We start from the raw sequence: 14,384 nt of genomic DNA on the forward strand, positions 1-14,384 counted from the left end.
ATCTTACACATTTGCTGTTACCAACAGAAAGAGTCAATTTCATATTTTGGTGATTATTCTATATCAACGCGGTGAAAGTTAATTGGGTGGCTGAATTCAGTCGAAGGACCAATAAGAAGAAAAACCTTCGTCCAAAAGACTCGGTAACAACAAACTCCAATTTTTTGATTGGTTGATGGGTTTGACAGACAACCGCTAGCCAATCAGAATGAAGGATGCATCCAGTTCATGGTATAAGTGTAAAGAAAGCACGGAAACCGCTGCTCTTTCGCGTGAAATCACAGAGAAGGTTGAGCAGAGAACCGGTTAAGCTTCTTAAACATTTAGCTAGAATTTATTTATTAATTGTAATCCAGGTTGGACGACCATGGCTTCGGGAGGGGAGTGAGTATAATTATCATAGTGTATTCAGACAATGTTTATTTCGAAAAAAAGACCAACCAACAAATCCCTTTTAATTACCTAATGTAAGTTAAAATACGTTAGTTTACTAAAGTTAGCTGGAATGCTAATACATTGCTAACAGGGTAGCTAATGGGGTCAGTCACTTCATCCTCCGCACTTTTGTCCGTTGGTTAACGTAACAGTGTAGTTCTCACAATTGTACAATTCCCTATGATTGTTGACATTTGTCTAACTGTTGTCATTCATGCCGTTGTCGTTGACCGGTTAACGGTGCTGAGCGTTAGCCAGCTGTGTGACAAAGCGCAGTCATCGCTGTCGTGTTTGAATGCTAACATTAGCTTAGCAGCACTGGCAAGGCCACAGCCATCCACCATCACACATCATACCGACACAGTGGCCTACCCACCGGTGAATGGCCCGTTTTTAGATTGGTTATCAGATTTTCATTACAGCGAATATAAATGAGCTCAGTAAATGGCATAAACCCATATTACCTGTTAAAGGCTTTAGTAAAGAAAACGCTAGGCAGCTAAATGGCTATCTTTAAAGCTATAGCTGCACAGTACAAACAAGCTAGCAGGCTAACAGTGTTGGACACTCATTTCAAATGCCTCTCAGTTTAGTTGGATTCTATTTGCCGTTAGCTGAACAGTAATGAAATAATACATGTAAGCAATATGTACCCCACGATTACGTTGGTAGCTAACGTCTGAAAACTCACGCTACATTTGTAGCATGAGTGCTTAGGGAGGACCTAGCTAACAAAGTTTTTCTAATTCTTTTGCTGTGTCATCTGGGCTCGCTTACTCGCCAGTGTGTTAGCGCAAAAGCTACGGTTAGCGTGCTAACAACATGAAAGAGAAACCATATAAACTGTCCCGGACTTTTACAGAATCATATTGGTGATATTATACCCATATATTTTATTTTAATATTTTGAATGTACGAATGATGGCGTGAATTATCCGTATGTAGCACTGAATCACAATCGGCGAGTTGTGTAAACGACCTGTTTGCACTGAATACCTCAAAGTTGGTCATAAGTGCTTAATTACAAGAGTTAATGTAGAAACATGGGCATGGAATATAAAATGGGGGTTTCTGCCACATCCTGTAAATTACATTTATAATACTTATTTCTGTGGGTCATTATAAAAGTCTACAAACAATACACTGACGTACACAACTTAAGCATTTGCAGTAACAACACAAGGTACCAAAATTTTATTGTACAAGAACTCCCATTTGAGTACTAGACATGCCAGTGTGGTTTTTACAGTGTTGCACAAGCAACTTTTGAAGGAGTTCACATTATTGACTCCATTATTAAAGTTTCTTTCAAAACAGGGTAGAAAAAAGTGCTTTGCATTTCCCCAAAGACAAAGCCAGAAACTGTTACAAGTTTCACAGTGTGCACAGTAATTTTTGAGCCAGTTTCATCAACTTTATTAATGATGTTACTACACTTAAAATTGACTTGTTCTATGACATGGTAATGATAACATTTGACTGTTTTTATTTACTAGTTTTCCTTTTCTATTTATTGTAATGTATATAATATGCGTGGGCTTGAAAAAAAATTGCCAGGCAGAGCGTCGTTAACATTTCAATTGATTATCTCAGAAAAAAATCAAGATTTTGAGATGGTAACCTCAAATTTTGACTTGGTCAGCACTTTTTTTTCCTTCAGTGGTGGAAACTACACATGAGACCTTAAAGGTACTGAAATATTGTGTTTGACCTTTTTATTTTGCGTTCCTCATAGATCCAAAAATGATGATCTTGCAACTGCAATTCTGAAACAGAAGAACAGACCCAACAGACTGATTGTTGATGAATCCATCAATGAAGACAACAGCGTGGTCTCCCTCTCTCAGGTAAATAGTTGGAATGGTTTATCGCTTTATTAACAAGTTCAAGACTTTGATTTGTCATGAAAGGTAGTAACACTGATATTCACAAAATAATGGTTTAATGTGTTTAAAGACCAAAATGGATGAGCTGCAGCTCTTCCGTGGAGACACAGTGCTGATGAAAGGAAAGAAGAGGCGCGAGACTGTGTGTATTGTGCTGTCTGATGACACCTGTTCTGACGAAAAAGTTCGCATGAACAGGGTGGTCCGCAACAATCTGAGGGTCCGCCTGGGTGACGTCATCAGGTATGTAAAAGCACACAACTTTATAAAAAAAATTTAACAACTTTTGAAAAATTTGTGTTTTTAAGGCTATTATCTCCCTCAGCATTCAGCCATGTCCTGATGTGAAGTATGGAAAGAGGATTCATGTTCTTCCAATAGATGACACAGTAGAAGGAATTACTGGCAACCTGTTTGAGGTCTACCTGAAGCCATATTTCTTGGAGGCTTACAGGCCAATCCGCAAAGGTGAGTACCAGTTTCTTTTGTCAGACCAGAGGTTTTATTTGCATATTTTATCTCTTTCAGGGTACACCAGCTTACCACTCTATTGAAACTGTATGTTTTCAACTTTTACCTTGTCAAGGTGACATTTTCCTGGTCAGAGGAGGAATGCGTGCTGTGGAGTTCAAGGTGGTAGAGACTGACCCATCCCCTTACTGCATCGTTGCTCCTGATACTGTCATTCACTGTGAGGGAGAGCCAATTCGGAGAGAGGTAGGTAGCAGCAACTGTGTGTGGTTTAACTTGTACCGAAAAGAAATGGAAAAAATCAACTGCACAAAAATGTGAACAGCTTGTGTTTGAACATGCAGGATGAGGAAGAGTCCCTGAATGAAGTGGGCTACGATGACATTGGAGGAGTAAGGAAGCAGTTGGCTCAGATCAAAGAGATGGTGGAACTGCCACTCAGGCACCCAGCCCTGTTTAAGGCCATAGGAGTCAAGGTGAGACTGCTGGGGCTATTTCTTTCTTTCTTTTTTTTAAGTTAACTTAAAAAAATGTAAATTGAAAATCCGGTTTAGCTTTCTTCTAGAATTGTAAAGTAAGAATTTTAACTGTATTTTTGGGAAAAAAATGAGGCCAATTTTCCCACTCAGCTAAACAATTTATACAGCCTAGAGATCCTAATCTGTTCCAGTAAAAGTATACCTGTGCAGGAATGACCTGTGGAAAATACCTACTGGTAATGACACGGACTTTTAGAGTATTCTTCATCTGTGTGTATGTGTGTTGTTGTTTTTTTTTTCTGTTTGTTTGTTTTATTTTTTGTTCTTTTTTTTGGGCTGCTGTGCTATGCTTATCATATCTAGTATGCATTTCTAGTATTTCATCAAAGTATAGTAAGAGTGCTTTCTATATTTTGTTTGAGTTTCAGTTTGTTTCATGTAATGGTTGACGAGAGGTTCAAAGTTCAAAGAGATTCAGTCTGCCGCCTTTATATCAGTCATAAAATACTTTCAATTTAAGAGAAAAAAAATCTTGTCTTAAATTTGATTTCATTCCTCACCCCCCTTATTTACAGCCACCGCGTGGAATTCTGCTTTACGGACCCCCTGGAACTGGAAAAACTTTGATTGCCAGAGCTGTGGCCAATGAAACGGGAGCTTTCTTCTTTCTGATTAATGGTGTGAACGTTAATTTATTTCTTCTATACCTACGTAATCCTAGTTAGGACTGTTTGATGCTGGAGTGGATTTAGATAGGGTTTGCTGTTTTTGTTTTTTAATGTCTGTGATTGATTTAAATGAGTATTTATGAGAGTCCTATCAGTAGCTGATACTATGGGTGGGGTTGCTTTTCAAACTGTTTGCCCGTGTCTTAGGCCCTGAGATCATGAGTAAGCTGGCTGGAGAAAGTGAGAGTAACCTGAGAAAGGCCTTTGAGGAAGCTGAAAAGAATGCTCCTGCCATCATCTTTATCGATGAGCTTGATGCAATTGCTCCAAAGAGAGAAAAGGTAAGCAAGATCATGGAACTGAATAGGTGGCTAAATACACACACACACACACACACACACACACACACAGTCAGTTTTATTATGTGACTCTTGTGAAATAAATGCAAAAGTTTATAGACCTTGGAAATGAAAACAAAATGTTTAGCAATTATTTATGTATTTATTGAAGTTTATTTTTTACTGTGTTAAAAATCTAGCAGCTGCGACCTGAACCAAAACTCTGTCGTATTGATGACTACCTGATTAAGTACTCTAATTCAGTCAGCACTCTAATTTCTACATGGGATTTAAAATGTCCTGTTTTTTTTTTTTTTTTTTTTTTTAAATAGACTCATGGAGAGGTGGAGAGGCGCATTGTTTCTCAGCTTCTGACTCTTATGGATGGCCTGAAACAGAGAGCTCATGTCATTGTCATGGCTGCCACCAACAGACCCAACAGCATTGATCCGGCTCTCAGGAGATTTGGTAAACTGTATTTAAAGCATGTCTTTAATTTACTTTATGGGCCAAAACCTAAAGAAACATCCACTTTGTGTGTGTCTGTTTGTCATAAAATGTTAAGTCAGCAACACACCAGCAATTTAATTTATAACATCTCACCATTTCACTACAAATTTGTGTGAAGAGTAATTTTAAACAATATTTAGGCTTAAATTTAAGACTTTAATCATTTATTTATGTATTTATTTTTGCATAATATTCAGCAGTGTCAGAATATGTTCGTTACAGCTTCTCTTCGGGCAAATTAAAATATAATTTTTCAAGTTAAATCATTACTTGAACAGATTCGTGCACATGAAGTTGTTAGATTTTTAGATAACATGAAGAGTACTGTTTGAATGCCTCCTAAAACCTTGTCGTTGCAGTTTTAAAACTGCTGGTGTGTTGATTTTGTGGGGTCTGCAGTTTAATTGTGGGTCACTTTCTCACAACTCTGCACTTCAGTTTGTCAAAGCTGTCAGAAACATCCTAACAAAGGCTTTTCAAAGAGTTAGACATGGATGTTTTCTGAACATTCAAATATGAATGCTGTTAAATGGAATGATTTATGCTGGTCTTCATACTAAAATACTTCTGTAACATCAGCAGATAGTGTTGTACTTCTCTGTTAGCGAGGCGCTAAACATGGGGTGTAAATGTTTTATTTATTTATTTTAACAATGTTCAGTGAACTATGATGGGGGGGATGCATCAGCTGCAATATGTGCTCAACAGGAAGTTAAGATGGGTTGTTACTGTGCAAACACATCAGTCATGAATTCCCACACCATGTTTCCACATTCCTGAAACATGGTGTATGCACCAATGCAAAAAACAATTTTTCTTGTTTGTATTTAAATAAACAGCTAGTTTTACTTTTGAGTTTACTCTTGGACTTTAATAATCTTATTCATGTAACGGTTTCTCATTAAAACTAATACTTGGGTTTAATCTTTGTCACTTTCAGGGCGTTTTGACAGGGAAGTTGACATTGGTATCCCTGATGCTACTGGAAGGTTGGAGATTCTCCAGATTCACACCAAGAACATGAAGCTGGCTGATGATGTTGACTTGGAACAGGTTTGTACACATAACTCCTTTCTTGTAATTGGTGTGGTTTAAAGATACAACACACGGATTCCTTGAACGATGGGTATAGCCATATGGTTATTATTGCCTGAGACTAAGAAGTAAAATTGTACTACATGTTTTAAGTAATTATATGTAACTATTGTTAATCTGCTGTTATACTATCTAATGAAGAGCTACTTTCACATTACTCAGTTCCCAAGCTAACCTTAGTGACTGTACTTGGCCTGGCATTCAGTGTATTATAATTGTTCCTTGTGACACAGTCATCCATTATCAAGTAGCTGAGTTGCATAAAGCTACAGATGGAGGTCTTTGTCACATGTAAGGCACATTGCTTGGAAACCTAGGGAAGAATTCCTAAGTGTTGAGCTCTCTGTTTCCAATTTTAGGTAGCCAATGAGACTCACGGGCATGTGGGTGCAGATCTGGCAGCTCTGTGCTCTGAGGCTGCTCTGCAGGCCATTAGGAAGAAGATGGACCTGATTGACCTGGAGGATGAGACCATTGATGCTGAAGTCATGAACTCTCTTGCTGTCACCATGGATGACTTCAAGGTAAGCAATCTGATACTCCTTCGTTAACTGGGGTTACTGTTACATACACGGTTGCTGTCATGGTAGGGACAGTACTATGTATCTGAGTCTGGAGTTGGATTGATGCAAATTTCATTAGGGGCTATGCCAGGTTCTGTGTTCAAGAAAGTGCATGTCTGATGTCTTCAGCAGTTCCGGCCTAAGATGGTATTCACATAGCCAGTAGTTGCCTTTTGGCGTCAATACTAACACGATCAACTCTGTTATCCAGTGGGCTCTGAGCCAGAGCAACCCATCAGCCCTGAGAGAGACTGTTGTTGAGGTTCCCAACATTACCTGGGAGGATATTGGTGGTCTGGATGATGTCAAGAGGGAGCTGCAAGAGTTGGTGCAGGTATGAGCCTCATTTAGAAATGTCTGAAACAACTGATACATTGTAAACTGAAGGCTTAGTGTTGTCTCTAACTGTTTCCCCCCTTACTTGTACTTAATTTAGTACCCAGTGGAGCACCCAGACAAGTTCCTCAAGTTTGGCATGACCCCATCCAAGGGTGTGCTATTCTATGGTCCCCCTGGATGTGGTAAGACTCTGTTGGCCAAAGCCATTGCCAACGAGTGCCAGGCAAACTTCATATCTATCAAAGGACCTGAGCTGCTCACTATGTGGTTTGGAGAGTCTGAGGCTAATGTCAGAGAGATCTTCGACAAGGTGAGACTTTGTAGGATATCTGTCGTTGCATTTGGATGTCAGAGAATTTGAATGTTGTTAAATCAGAGTTGTCACATTTAACAGTTTGGTGCTGGATAGGACAGATTTCTTTGTATATTTGATGTGTGTGCTCATCTTCTACATGTAGGCTCGTCAAGCAGCCCCATGCGTTCTCTTCTTTGATGAGCTGGACTCCATAGCCAAGGCCCGTGGTGGCAACGTGGGAGATGGCGGTGGAGCCGCAGACCGCGTCATCAACCAGATCCTGACTGAGATGGATGGAATGTCAAGCAAGAAAAACGTCTTTATCATTGGAGCCACAAACAGACCAGACATCATCGACCCTGCCATCCTGAGACCTGGCCGTCTGGATCAGCTCATCTACATCCCCCTGCCTGACGAGAAGAGCAGGGTCAGCATCCTGAAGGCCAACCTCCGCAAGAGTCCCATCAGCAAGGTGACAAAGCTGCTACTTACTCACACAACTGACATACCCACTTAACTCTTGTGTTGTTTTTTTGTTTGTTTTTTTCTTGGTGTAGTTACTGTAGCATAAAGTAGCATACAAACAGTTGATGCTGAATTCCTGTAAAATGTTGTCATTTTCTTAAAAATTTAAAATTTGCTTCTAATTACTTCAGGATTGTTTAATAGAACAATGATAGATGTTAAGAAATGGTCTTACAAGCAATTTAGAACATTAATAGAAATGTCCCCTTTGAGGTTTCATCAGGAGTGGCATCTGGTGTAAAAACTGCCAAATGAAACCTCAGCAGAGATGCCCAATATGATGGCCCTCTTGTGACAAGGGGAGCAGCCAAAAGTAGCTAACAAAAAATGTGACTTACTAATTGTAACTGAATAGAAGTTAAAATTTGACATTGTCTCCGTTTGATAGGATGTGGACTTGGACTTCCTGGCTAAGATGACCAACGGCTTCTCTGGAGCTGATCTCACAGAGATCTGCCAGCGGGCGTGTAAACTGGCCATCAGGGAGAGCATTGAAAACGAGATCCGCAGAGAGAGGGAGAGGCAGACCAACCCATCAGCTATGGTCAGCACTTGTTTTATCTCCATGTTCACTTTTTCATATCAGGATGAGCATCTTCAAACTATTGCAATGCTGCTGCCTCTGATCTCTCATGTATAAAATGTTGATTTCATAGGAGGTAGAAGAGGATGATCCTGTACCGGAGATCAGGAAGGACCACTTTGAAGAGGCAATGCGATTTGCTCGCCGCTCCGTCAGTGACAATGACATTCGCAAATACGAGATGTTCGCTCAGACACTGCAGCAGAGCCGTGGCTTTGGCAGCTTCAGGTACTTTCATTTCATACTAAATTTTGAAAGTCATGTAGTTTTAAGTTTTGCAGAAAAGAACCATTAATGTGGATGCTATTCCTTCTAAGTTCTCATTGATTGTACTGTAATAAGAGCTGGGCGATAGAACAATATGTATTGCGAAATAACTTTTTCTCGATAGAAAAATGAAACTAGAGATTGTCGAAAGGAAAGGCCAGAGAAATTCCGTAGTGTGGAGGTATTTCGGCTATTTGAAGTCTGACCAAAAAACAGAGTAACACGCACTGTAAATTGCGCCAAAAGCATGTTCCCACAAAGTCTGGAAATACAACAAACCTTTTTTATCAACTGAAGCAGTGTCACCCACTAGAGCACGCTCAATCTCTGACTGAAAGCGCTAATTCGTCATCGAAAACAACCAGGGGAATCCCTGCGAAGCAGCAACAGTCAATTAAGTCTGCTTTCTCCAGCGTCTTACCATATGACAAAAAAGCTGAGAGACATAACGAATGCCACAGCTTACTGTCTTGCTAAAGACATGCTACCAATAAACACGGTCGAAAATGAAGGATTCAAGCAGCTAATTAAGGTAATGGATCCTTGTTACCAACTCCGTTGACATAAACATTTATCTCAGACAGCACTTCCAAAGCAATATTATATAAGTTAGTCAATTTTGTCTCTTCTTCTGTAAAATAAACTAAGATTAATTTTTAGAATTAATATTTTGTTTCTAAGTGACAATTTAGTAGTCTGTTTTGTTTGTTCTATTTTGAAACTTAAATGCTTTAGTGGCTCATATCATGATATGAAAAAATCTTATATCGCCCAGCTCTAACTGTAATATGACTATTTTGAATAGAGTAGATTCTTTAATACACTCAAAAGCTGAAACCAGCTGTGTATTTAAAGGATATCTGGAGAAGTTTCCTCTGAATGTAAGAATAAAGAATAAATAAAAATGTTTCCTTTCAGGTTTCCCTCCAGTGCTGCAGGCGGCAGTGGTCCAAGCCATGGTTCTGGTGGAACTGGCACCGGTCCAGTGTTCAATGAAGATAATGATGATGACCTGTATGGATAAACATACACTGCCCCACAGTGGTCAGTACTGGGATCACACCTGTACAAATCTCACCAGATTCCACATTTTTAGGACTTTGTGCTTCTTTCATGTGTTCCTTTTTTTTCTTTTGTATGGTTTGTTTTTTTTCCCCTCTTTTTTTCTTTTTTCTTTTTTTTTCCCCCCTTGGAGAAAGCATGTAGCTGCTTGGTTTGCCCTGGCTTTGATGTGGGTGGGGTAAGGGGATGTTGGAATTGGAAGGTGGAAAAACTGACTGTGGATTTCTTTTTCCTGGGGTGGGGGGTGATGTTTGAGTGGCCTCATTCTCAGTATATCACAACCAACATGAATGACTATAGTGATGGAATTCTATGCTAGAAAGAAAAGAGAAAAAAAACACAAACATATTGCTAATGACTTCCTTTTTTTGTTTTGTTTTTTTAAATAAACAGTAGCATATAATGTATTACAAATTTGTCAAGGTTATGTTGTTGGAAAATAAAATCTCACGAAACAGAACTGTTGTCAGTTTCTATTAAGCTTTTTTATTGCTTGTATATTAGGCATTACAAAATTAAGTTAAACAGATACTTGATTCATCAGAGTGAGGTTAAATCATCTGCATTTATGGTACCTGGTATTATTTGCCATTTATCTGCCTGTTTGACAGAGATGTAAATCTTGCAGAAAGATGGCATGTAACAAAGTTTTTGTTTGGTTCACCCCCCTCCCCCCCCTCCTACTTCTTCTACCAGACACTAAAACTCTTTACAGGGCAGTTTGTAGTTGATGAGATCTGTCTGTTCTCTGCTGCCAGCAGAGTGAAAGTATAAAGACGTGATCAGTAGTGCTGTCACTGGGCTAAGATACTGTTCAGTTTCTGTCCACACAGTGTCACTGTAACTGTGAGAGAAACACTGCTGCTTGGATTTTTTTTTCTTTTTCTTTCTTTTTTCTTCCCCCATACTGAAAATGTAACGGGGGTGAAAATTGATCAAAATTACTGAACTAAAATTGCTATGAAATTAATCATAGTGACAACTCTTCTTAAAAAGTATACATCGACTTTGCTAGAGACTCAGTAAGCATCATGGAAGGGGAAATGAGGATGTTCAGCATCTCTCCACACTCTCTCTCTGTAGAAACAAATGCAAATTGTAGTTAATGGTTTATTTTAATAATTTGCCTATTAATGTACTACTATACCCAACTAACTCCAAACACTTCTGAGAAACTGTTTAAAATCCAAGACCTACTGAAATCACCAGCTGTGAGCCTTCTCCAGAGGGAGACTACAATAGTTCATGCTTTGGTATATAAACATCTAAATATTTAGGCTCTGGGGGAAGAAGCAGTTCAGAATTGTTTTTAGGTGCCAAGGAGACTTGGTGACTTACCTCGACTGTTGGAGCGATGAAACGCTTGTTGTGATTGAAGGATTCAATGCTCTTCGTGTCCTCTTCTGACAAGGAAAAGTCAAACACGTTCAAGTTCTGCTGGATTCTGGAAGGCGTCACGCTTTTGGGAATACACACAACACCCCTCTGAATGTGCCACCTGCAAATGAGTCATTGAGTCATGTGATTAGTCAAATAAATGGAGGACACCGTTAAAGGGATTAGTGGTGATTGTATTACTTTGAGTTTTCCTGGGCCGGTGTCTTCTTGTATCTTTGGGCTATGGCTCCCAGTCAAGGATCTGCTAGCAGACTTGGTTCATTAGCAGAGGCCCAGGGTCTGTCTCCACTGCCCAGAGGACTGTAAGCTGTCACACAAACTCCCACTGAGCTGAGATGGAGGTGTGAAACCTGTTACTTTGACATATTAATCTCAGAAAGGATGACTGCCAGTTTGAATGTTAAACAATCATTAAACTGACCGACAGTGTGAGAGGAGATCTGCTTGAGACAAATATGGATGGCATTCAACCTGTAACACAGACACACAATTATTAGGTACAGTTTACTGACTTGTTTGAACAGAGCTGAAAAAATGTAGCTGCACGTGGTTTACTACAGGTTTGTGTCTGGCCATGCTTATGATGTCATCAGTCTGCCTGGCATTGAAGTTGGACAGACCTATAGCCTTGACTAGCCCTCTATCTACGAGGCTCTCCATGGCAGTCCAAGTATCCCTGTAGTGTGTGTCAGAGTAACAAATGCTTCCATCTTCCTTTCGAGGCATCAGTTCCTTCCCCCTCCTGAAACGCCCACACCTGAATAGCTGCTTCAGGTAAAGTGACAATTCAATCTCTGCTCAGTTACAGCCAGATGGAGACGTATTAACATTACTGAGTGTGTGTAGTCACTCACTGAAATGCAATGGGCCAGTGCATGAGGTAAAGGTCCAGGTAGGAGAGACCCAGATCTGCTAAACTGGTCCTGCATGCCTCTTCAACATCCTGGGGGTCATGTTTGGTGTTCCACAGTTTGGAAGTCACAAACACTTCTTCACGCTGCAGAGCCTGGAGCGGAAAGTATGACACGGATACAAACCAATGACTGCTCTGAATACAGGGAAACACTTGAACAGGGCACATTACAGACAGTGACAAGTTTGAGCCTGATGGTAGTGAACTGCAGACTTGAACCTATGTTAAAACCAATCTTCATCTACATGTTTTGGCTTACAGACCAAATATTAACCACTTCTTCAAAACCATTTGCTGACACAGTGATTTGTATACACTCTTTGGACTCTTCTTTAAAGAAACATTATGTTATTTGGGTTTCTGAAATTTATTTGAAAAAAACAAACAAAAAGCAACAAAAAACCCACGAGAGAAGTATAGATGAAAAAACATCTTGGCAGAGCTTCCTAACCTCAGAAATATAACTAAAACTGTCATACATCTCTAACCCTGCAGTGGCCCTCAGGTTTAATAAACAACAGCAACAATCAACAGAAAAACACTTCACAGGTAAGATAAGGAGCAGATATCTTGTTTGTTTATGTGACTAAACTGAAAATATTTATCCGTTTTTTATCTGAATGTCAGTAGATTTATCAGTTAACACTGTAAAGCCTGAAACATGAAATAACTGCCAGGAAATTCTATTTAATTGTAAATAAATAAATAAATAAATAATAATAATAATAATAATAATTAATTTGCTCACAGTAGCACTGCATGTGTCTGATAGGCTACCCTATTACATGGTCCAGCAGATAGCTCCTACAATTCTTAATATCATTCTAAAGCTCACTTTTAAAGCTCTGAGTCAAGAAAGCATGTGGATTGCTTTGAAAAGTTCGGCTAAATATTTGTAGTTTTTACTTTTGTATGTATTTTTATGGCACATGTCCACACCAGCCTACTGATGTGGCTGACGTGAAGAGAATAAAGGCACCTGGAGCTGATTAAAAGACCACCAAAGCTCACCTTTCCTGGACCCACCCAGAGAGCCAGAGCCTCTCCAACCTCCTTTTCATTCTCATAAGCAGCAGCACAATCAAAGTGCCTGTATCCACACTCTAAAGCTGTATGCACCGCCTGCTTCACCTGAGAACACACAGAGACAGACGTAAGCTTTAAAATTCCACCATGTCCAAAAACATTTGTTGGACCTGCTAACTCTGTGTGAGTGTTTATGTCCCTGCCTGTCCCGAGGTACTTTTCCATGTGCCGAGTCCAATCACGGGCATCCTCTGCCGTGTCGAGAGAGCCACAAAGGTGTTCATGCTCCAACTCTGAGAACCCGGCGGAGAAAAGACAAAGAGGAGTGTGTGAGGTCTTCACTCGCGAGCTTATATGAGGCTTAGTTGTCTGGTCATCATGACCAAGTCCTAACACTGAGTTACTGATTAAAACACATGTGAGTTCATGATCTGCACTACAGCTGGGGTCATGTGTATGAATCATATACTCTACATATGCAAATTCCTTTAACAAGCAATCGTCTTGCTTGCTGACCCACTTTACTGTTATTAGCTGTTCTTTTGCCATTTGAGCTTAAAACTGTGTTTCGGTGAAAATATAAACTCTTTGTGAACTCAGCCCCGTCGCAAGAAATGGCTGATGCGGCTAGATGCCATTCGTCACAGTGCAGAGTTACTGGAGCACATCTCAGGCAGCCTTTCCATGGTTCACTAATTGCCTGTTTTATCCTCAACATGTGGGGCGCACACACAGACTTTGCTCATCAGGCACTGCAGTTGTTTCACGTGATCTCCCAGCACAGATCACCTTCCCTTTGCTCTGCCCAGGGTGCAGGAGAAAACATTTAAACCAGTAACCATCAAACACAACCAGCATTTGAATAAAAAGTCTTTCTTCTCGTACCTGGAATTGCTTCAGAAGATGAACCAGTGATCAGTTGAAGGTTGAGTCCATCAGAATTTTAGCACGCTGAGGTCAGTCTGTCTTCATATGTTTATCTGTAACTACGGCTGATGGAAAATGTCCAAATTCCACCATGCACACTGTTAAACATTCATGACCAGGGTCACAAGGCAGATTTATTTGTTTAGAGGTGCTGGTGGCTGCTCAATTTTTACTTCCATATTACTTTCAGAATTTGGAGTCTTATTCCAGTTTTGATCTTGCTAACCTTAAATACCCAATCAAATCAATAATCTATCCATCTATCTACGTCTGAGAAGATGAATGCAGCAGGGAAGATGAAAAAATAGTTTTGATACAGAGATTTGTTTACATTCTTTTGACTATTTTCTCTAAAGAAATGTCGGATAATTTAGTCTTCAAACATGAAGTTAAACAAAACCATGACTGAAGATTACACGAACAAATCTTGATGGATCTTGTTAACCTTACAACTGTAATAAAAACTGTCAGATAAATGTATTACAGTGGCCTTCATGCGCAAAGCAAAAATACAAATACACAAAACCCAACAATTTTAACTTTGCAAGCAAGGTAAGGACAGGCAGGTGTCACGGTGGTAAAGTGGTTAACAAGACAGTTACTG

At 39.7% G+C, this 14,384-nt stretch overlaps 2 protein-coding genes across 2 annotated transcripts; one reads left to right on the forward strand and one right to left on the reverse strand.

Annotated features, from left to right (window-relative positions):
* The first annotated feature begins 248 nt into the window (after positions 1–248).
* On the forward strand, positions 249–9,976 carry vcp (valosin containing protein). The gene is made up of 17 exons (XM_082554428.1): positions 249–384; positions 2,171–2,282; positions 2,392–2,564; positions 2,647–2,789; positions 2,908–3,038; positions 3,137–3,268; positions 3,847–3,949; positions 4,147–4,280; positions 4,610–4,745; positions 5,728–5,840; positions 6,242–6,406; positions 6,657–6,779; positions 6,882–7,094; positions 7,243–7,551; positions 7,993–8,148; positions 8,261–8,415; positions 9,373–9,976. Exons 1-17 carry the CDS (start codon positions 368–370, stop codon positions 9,476–9,478), a joined length of 2,421 nt encoding a protein of 806 aa, XP_082410554.1. The 5' UTR covers positions 249–367; the 3' UTR covers positions 9,479–9,976.
* On the reverse strand, positions 9,739–13,137 carry akr1a1a (aldo-keto reductase family 1, member A1a (aldehyde reductase); the record flags this gene model as incomplete). Its single annotated transcript, XM_082554429.1, is given in 9 exon segments — positions 9,739–10,589; positions 10,855–11,014; positions 11,095–11,147; positions 11,151–11,244; positions 11,336–11,385; positions 11,461–11,656; positions 11,769–11,920; positions 12,839–12,958; positions 13,057–13,137. Coding segments are annotated over 9 exon segments (960 nt in total). The 3' UTR covers positions 9,739–10,535.
* Positions 13,138–14,384: the final 1,247 nt, after the last annotated feature.

The sequence above is a fragment of the Aulonocara stuartgranti genome, assembly GCF_965226115.1.
Source record: "Aulonocara stuartgranti genome assembly, chromosome: 12".
Classification (NCBI taxonomy): domain Eukaryota; kingdom Metazoa; phylum Chordata; class Actinopteri; order Cichliformes; family Cichlidae; genus Aulonocara; species Aulonocara stuartgranti.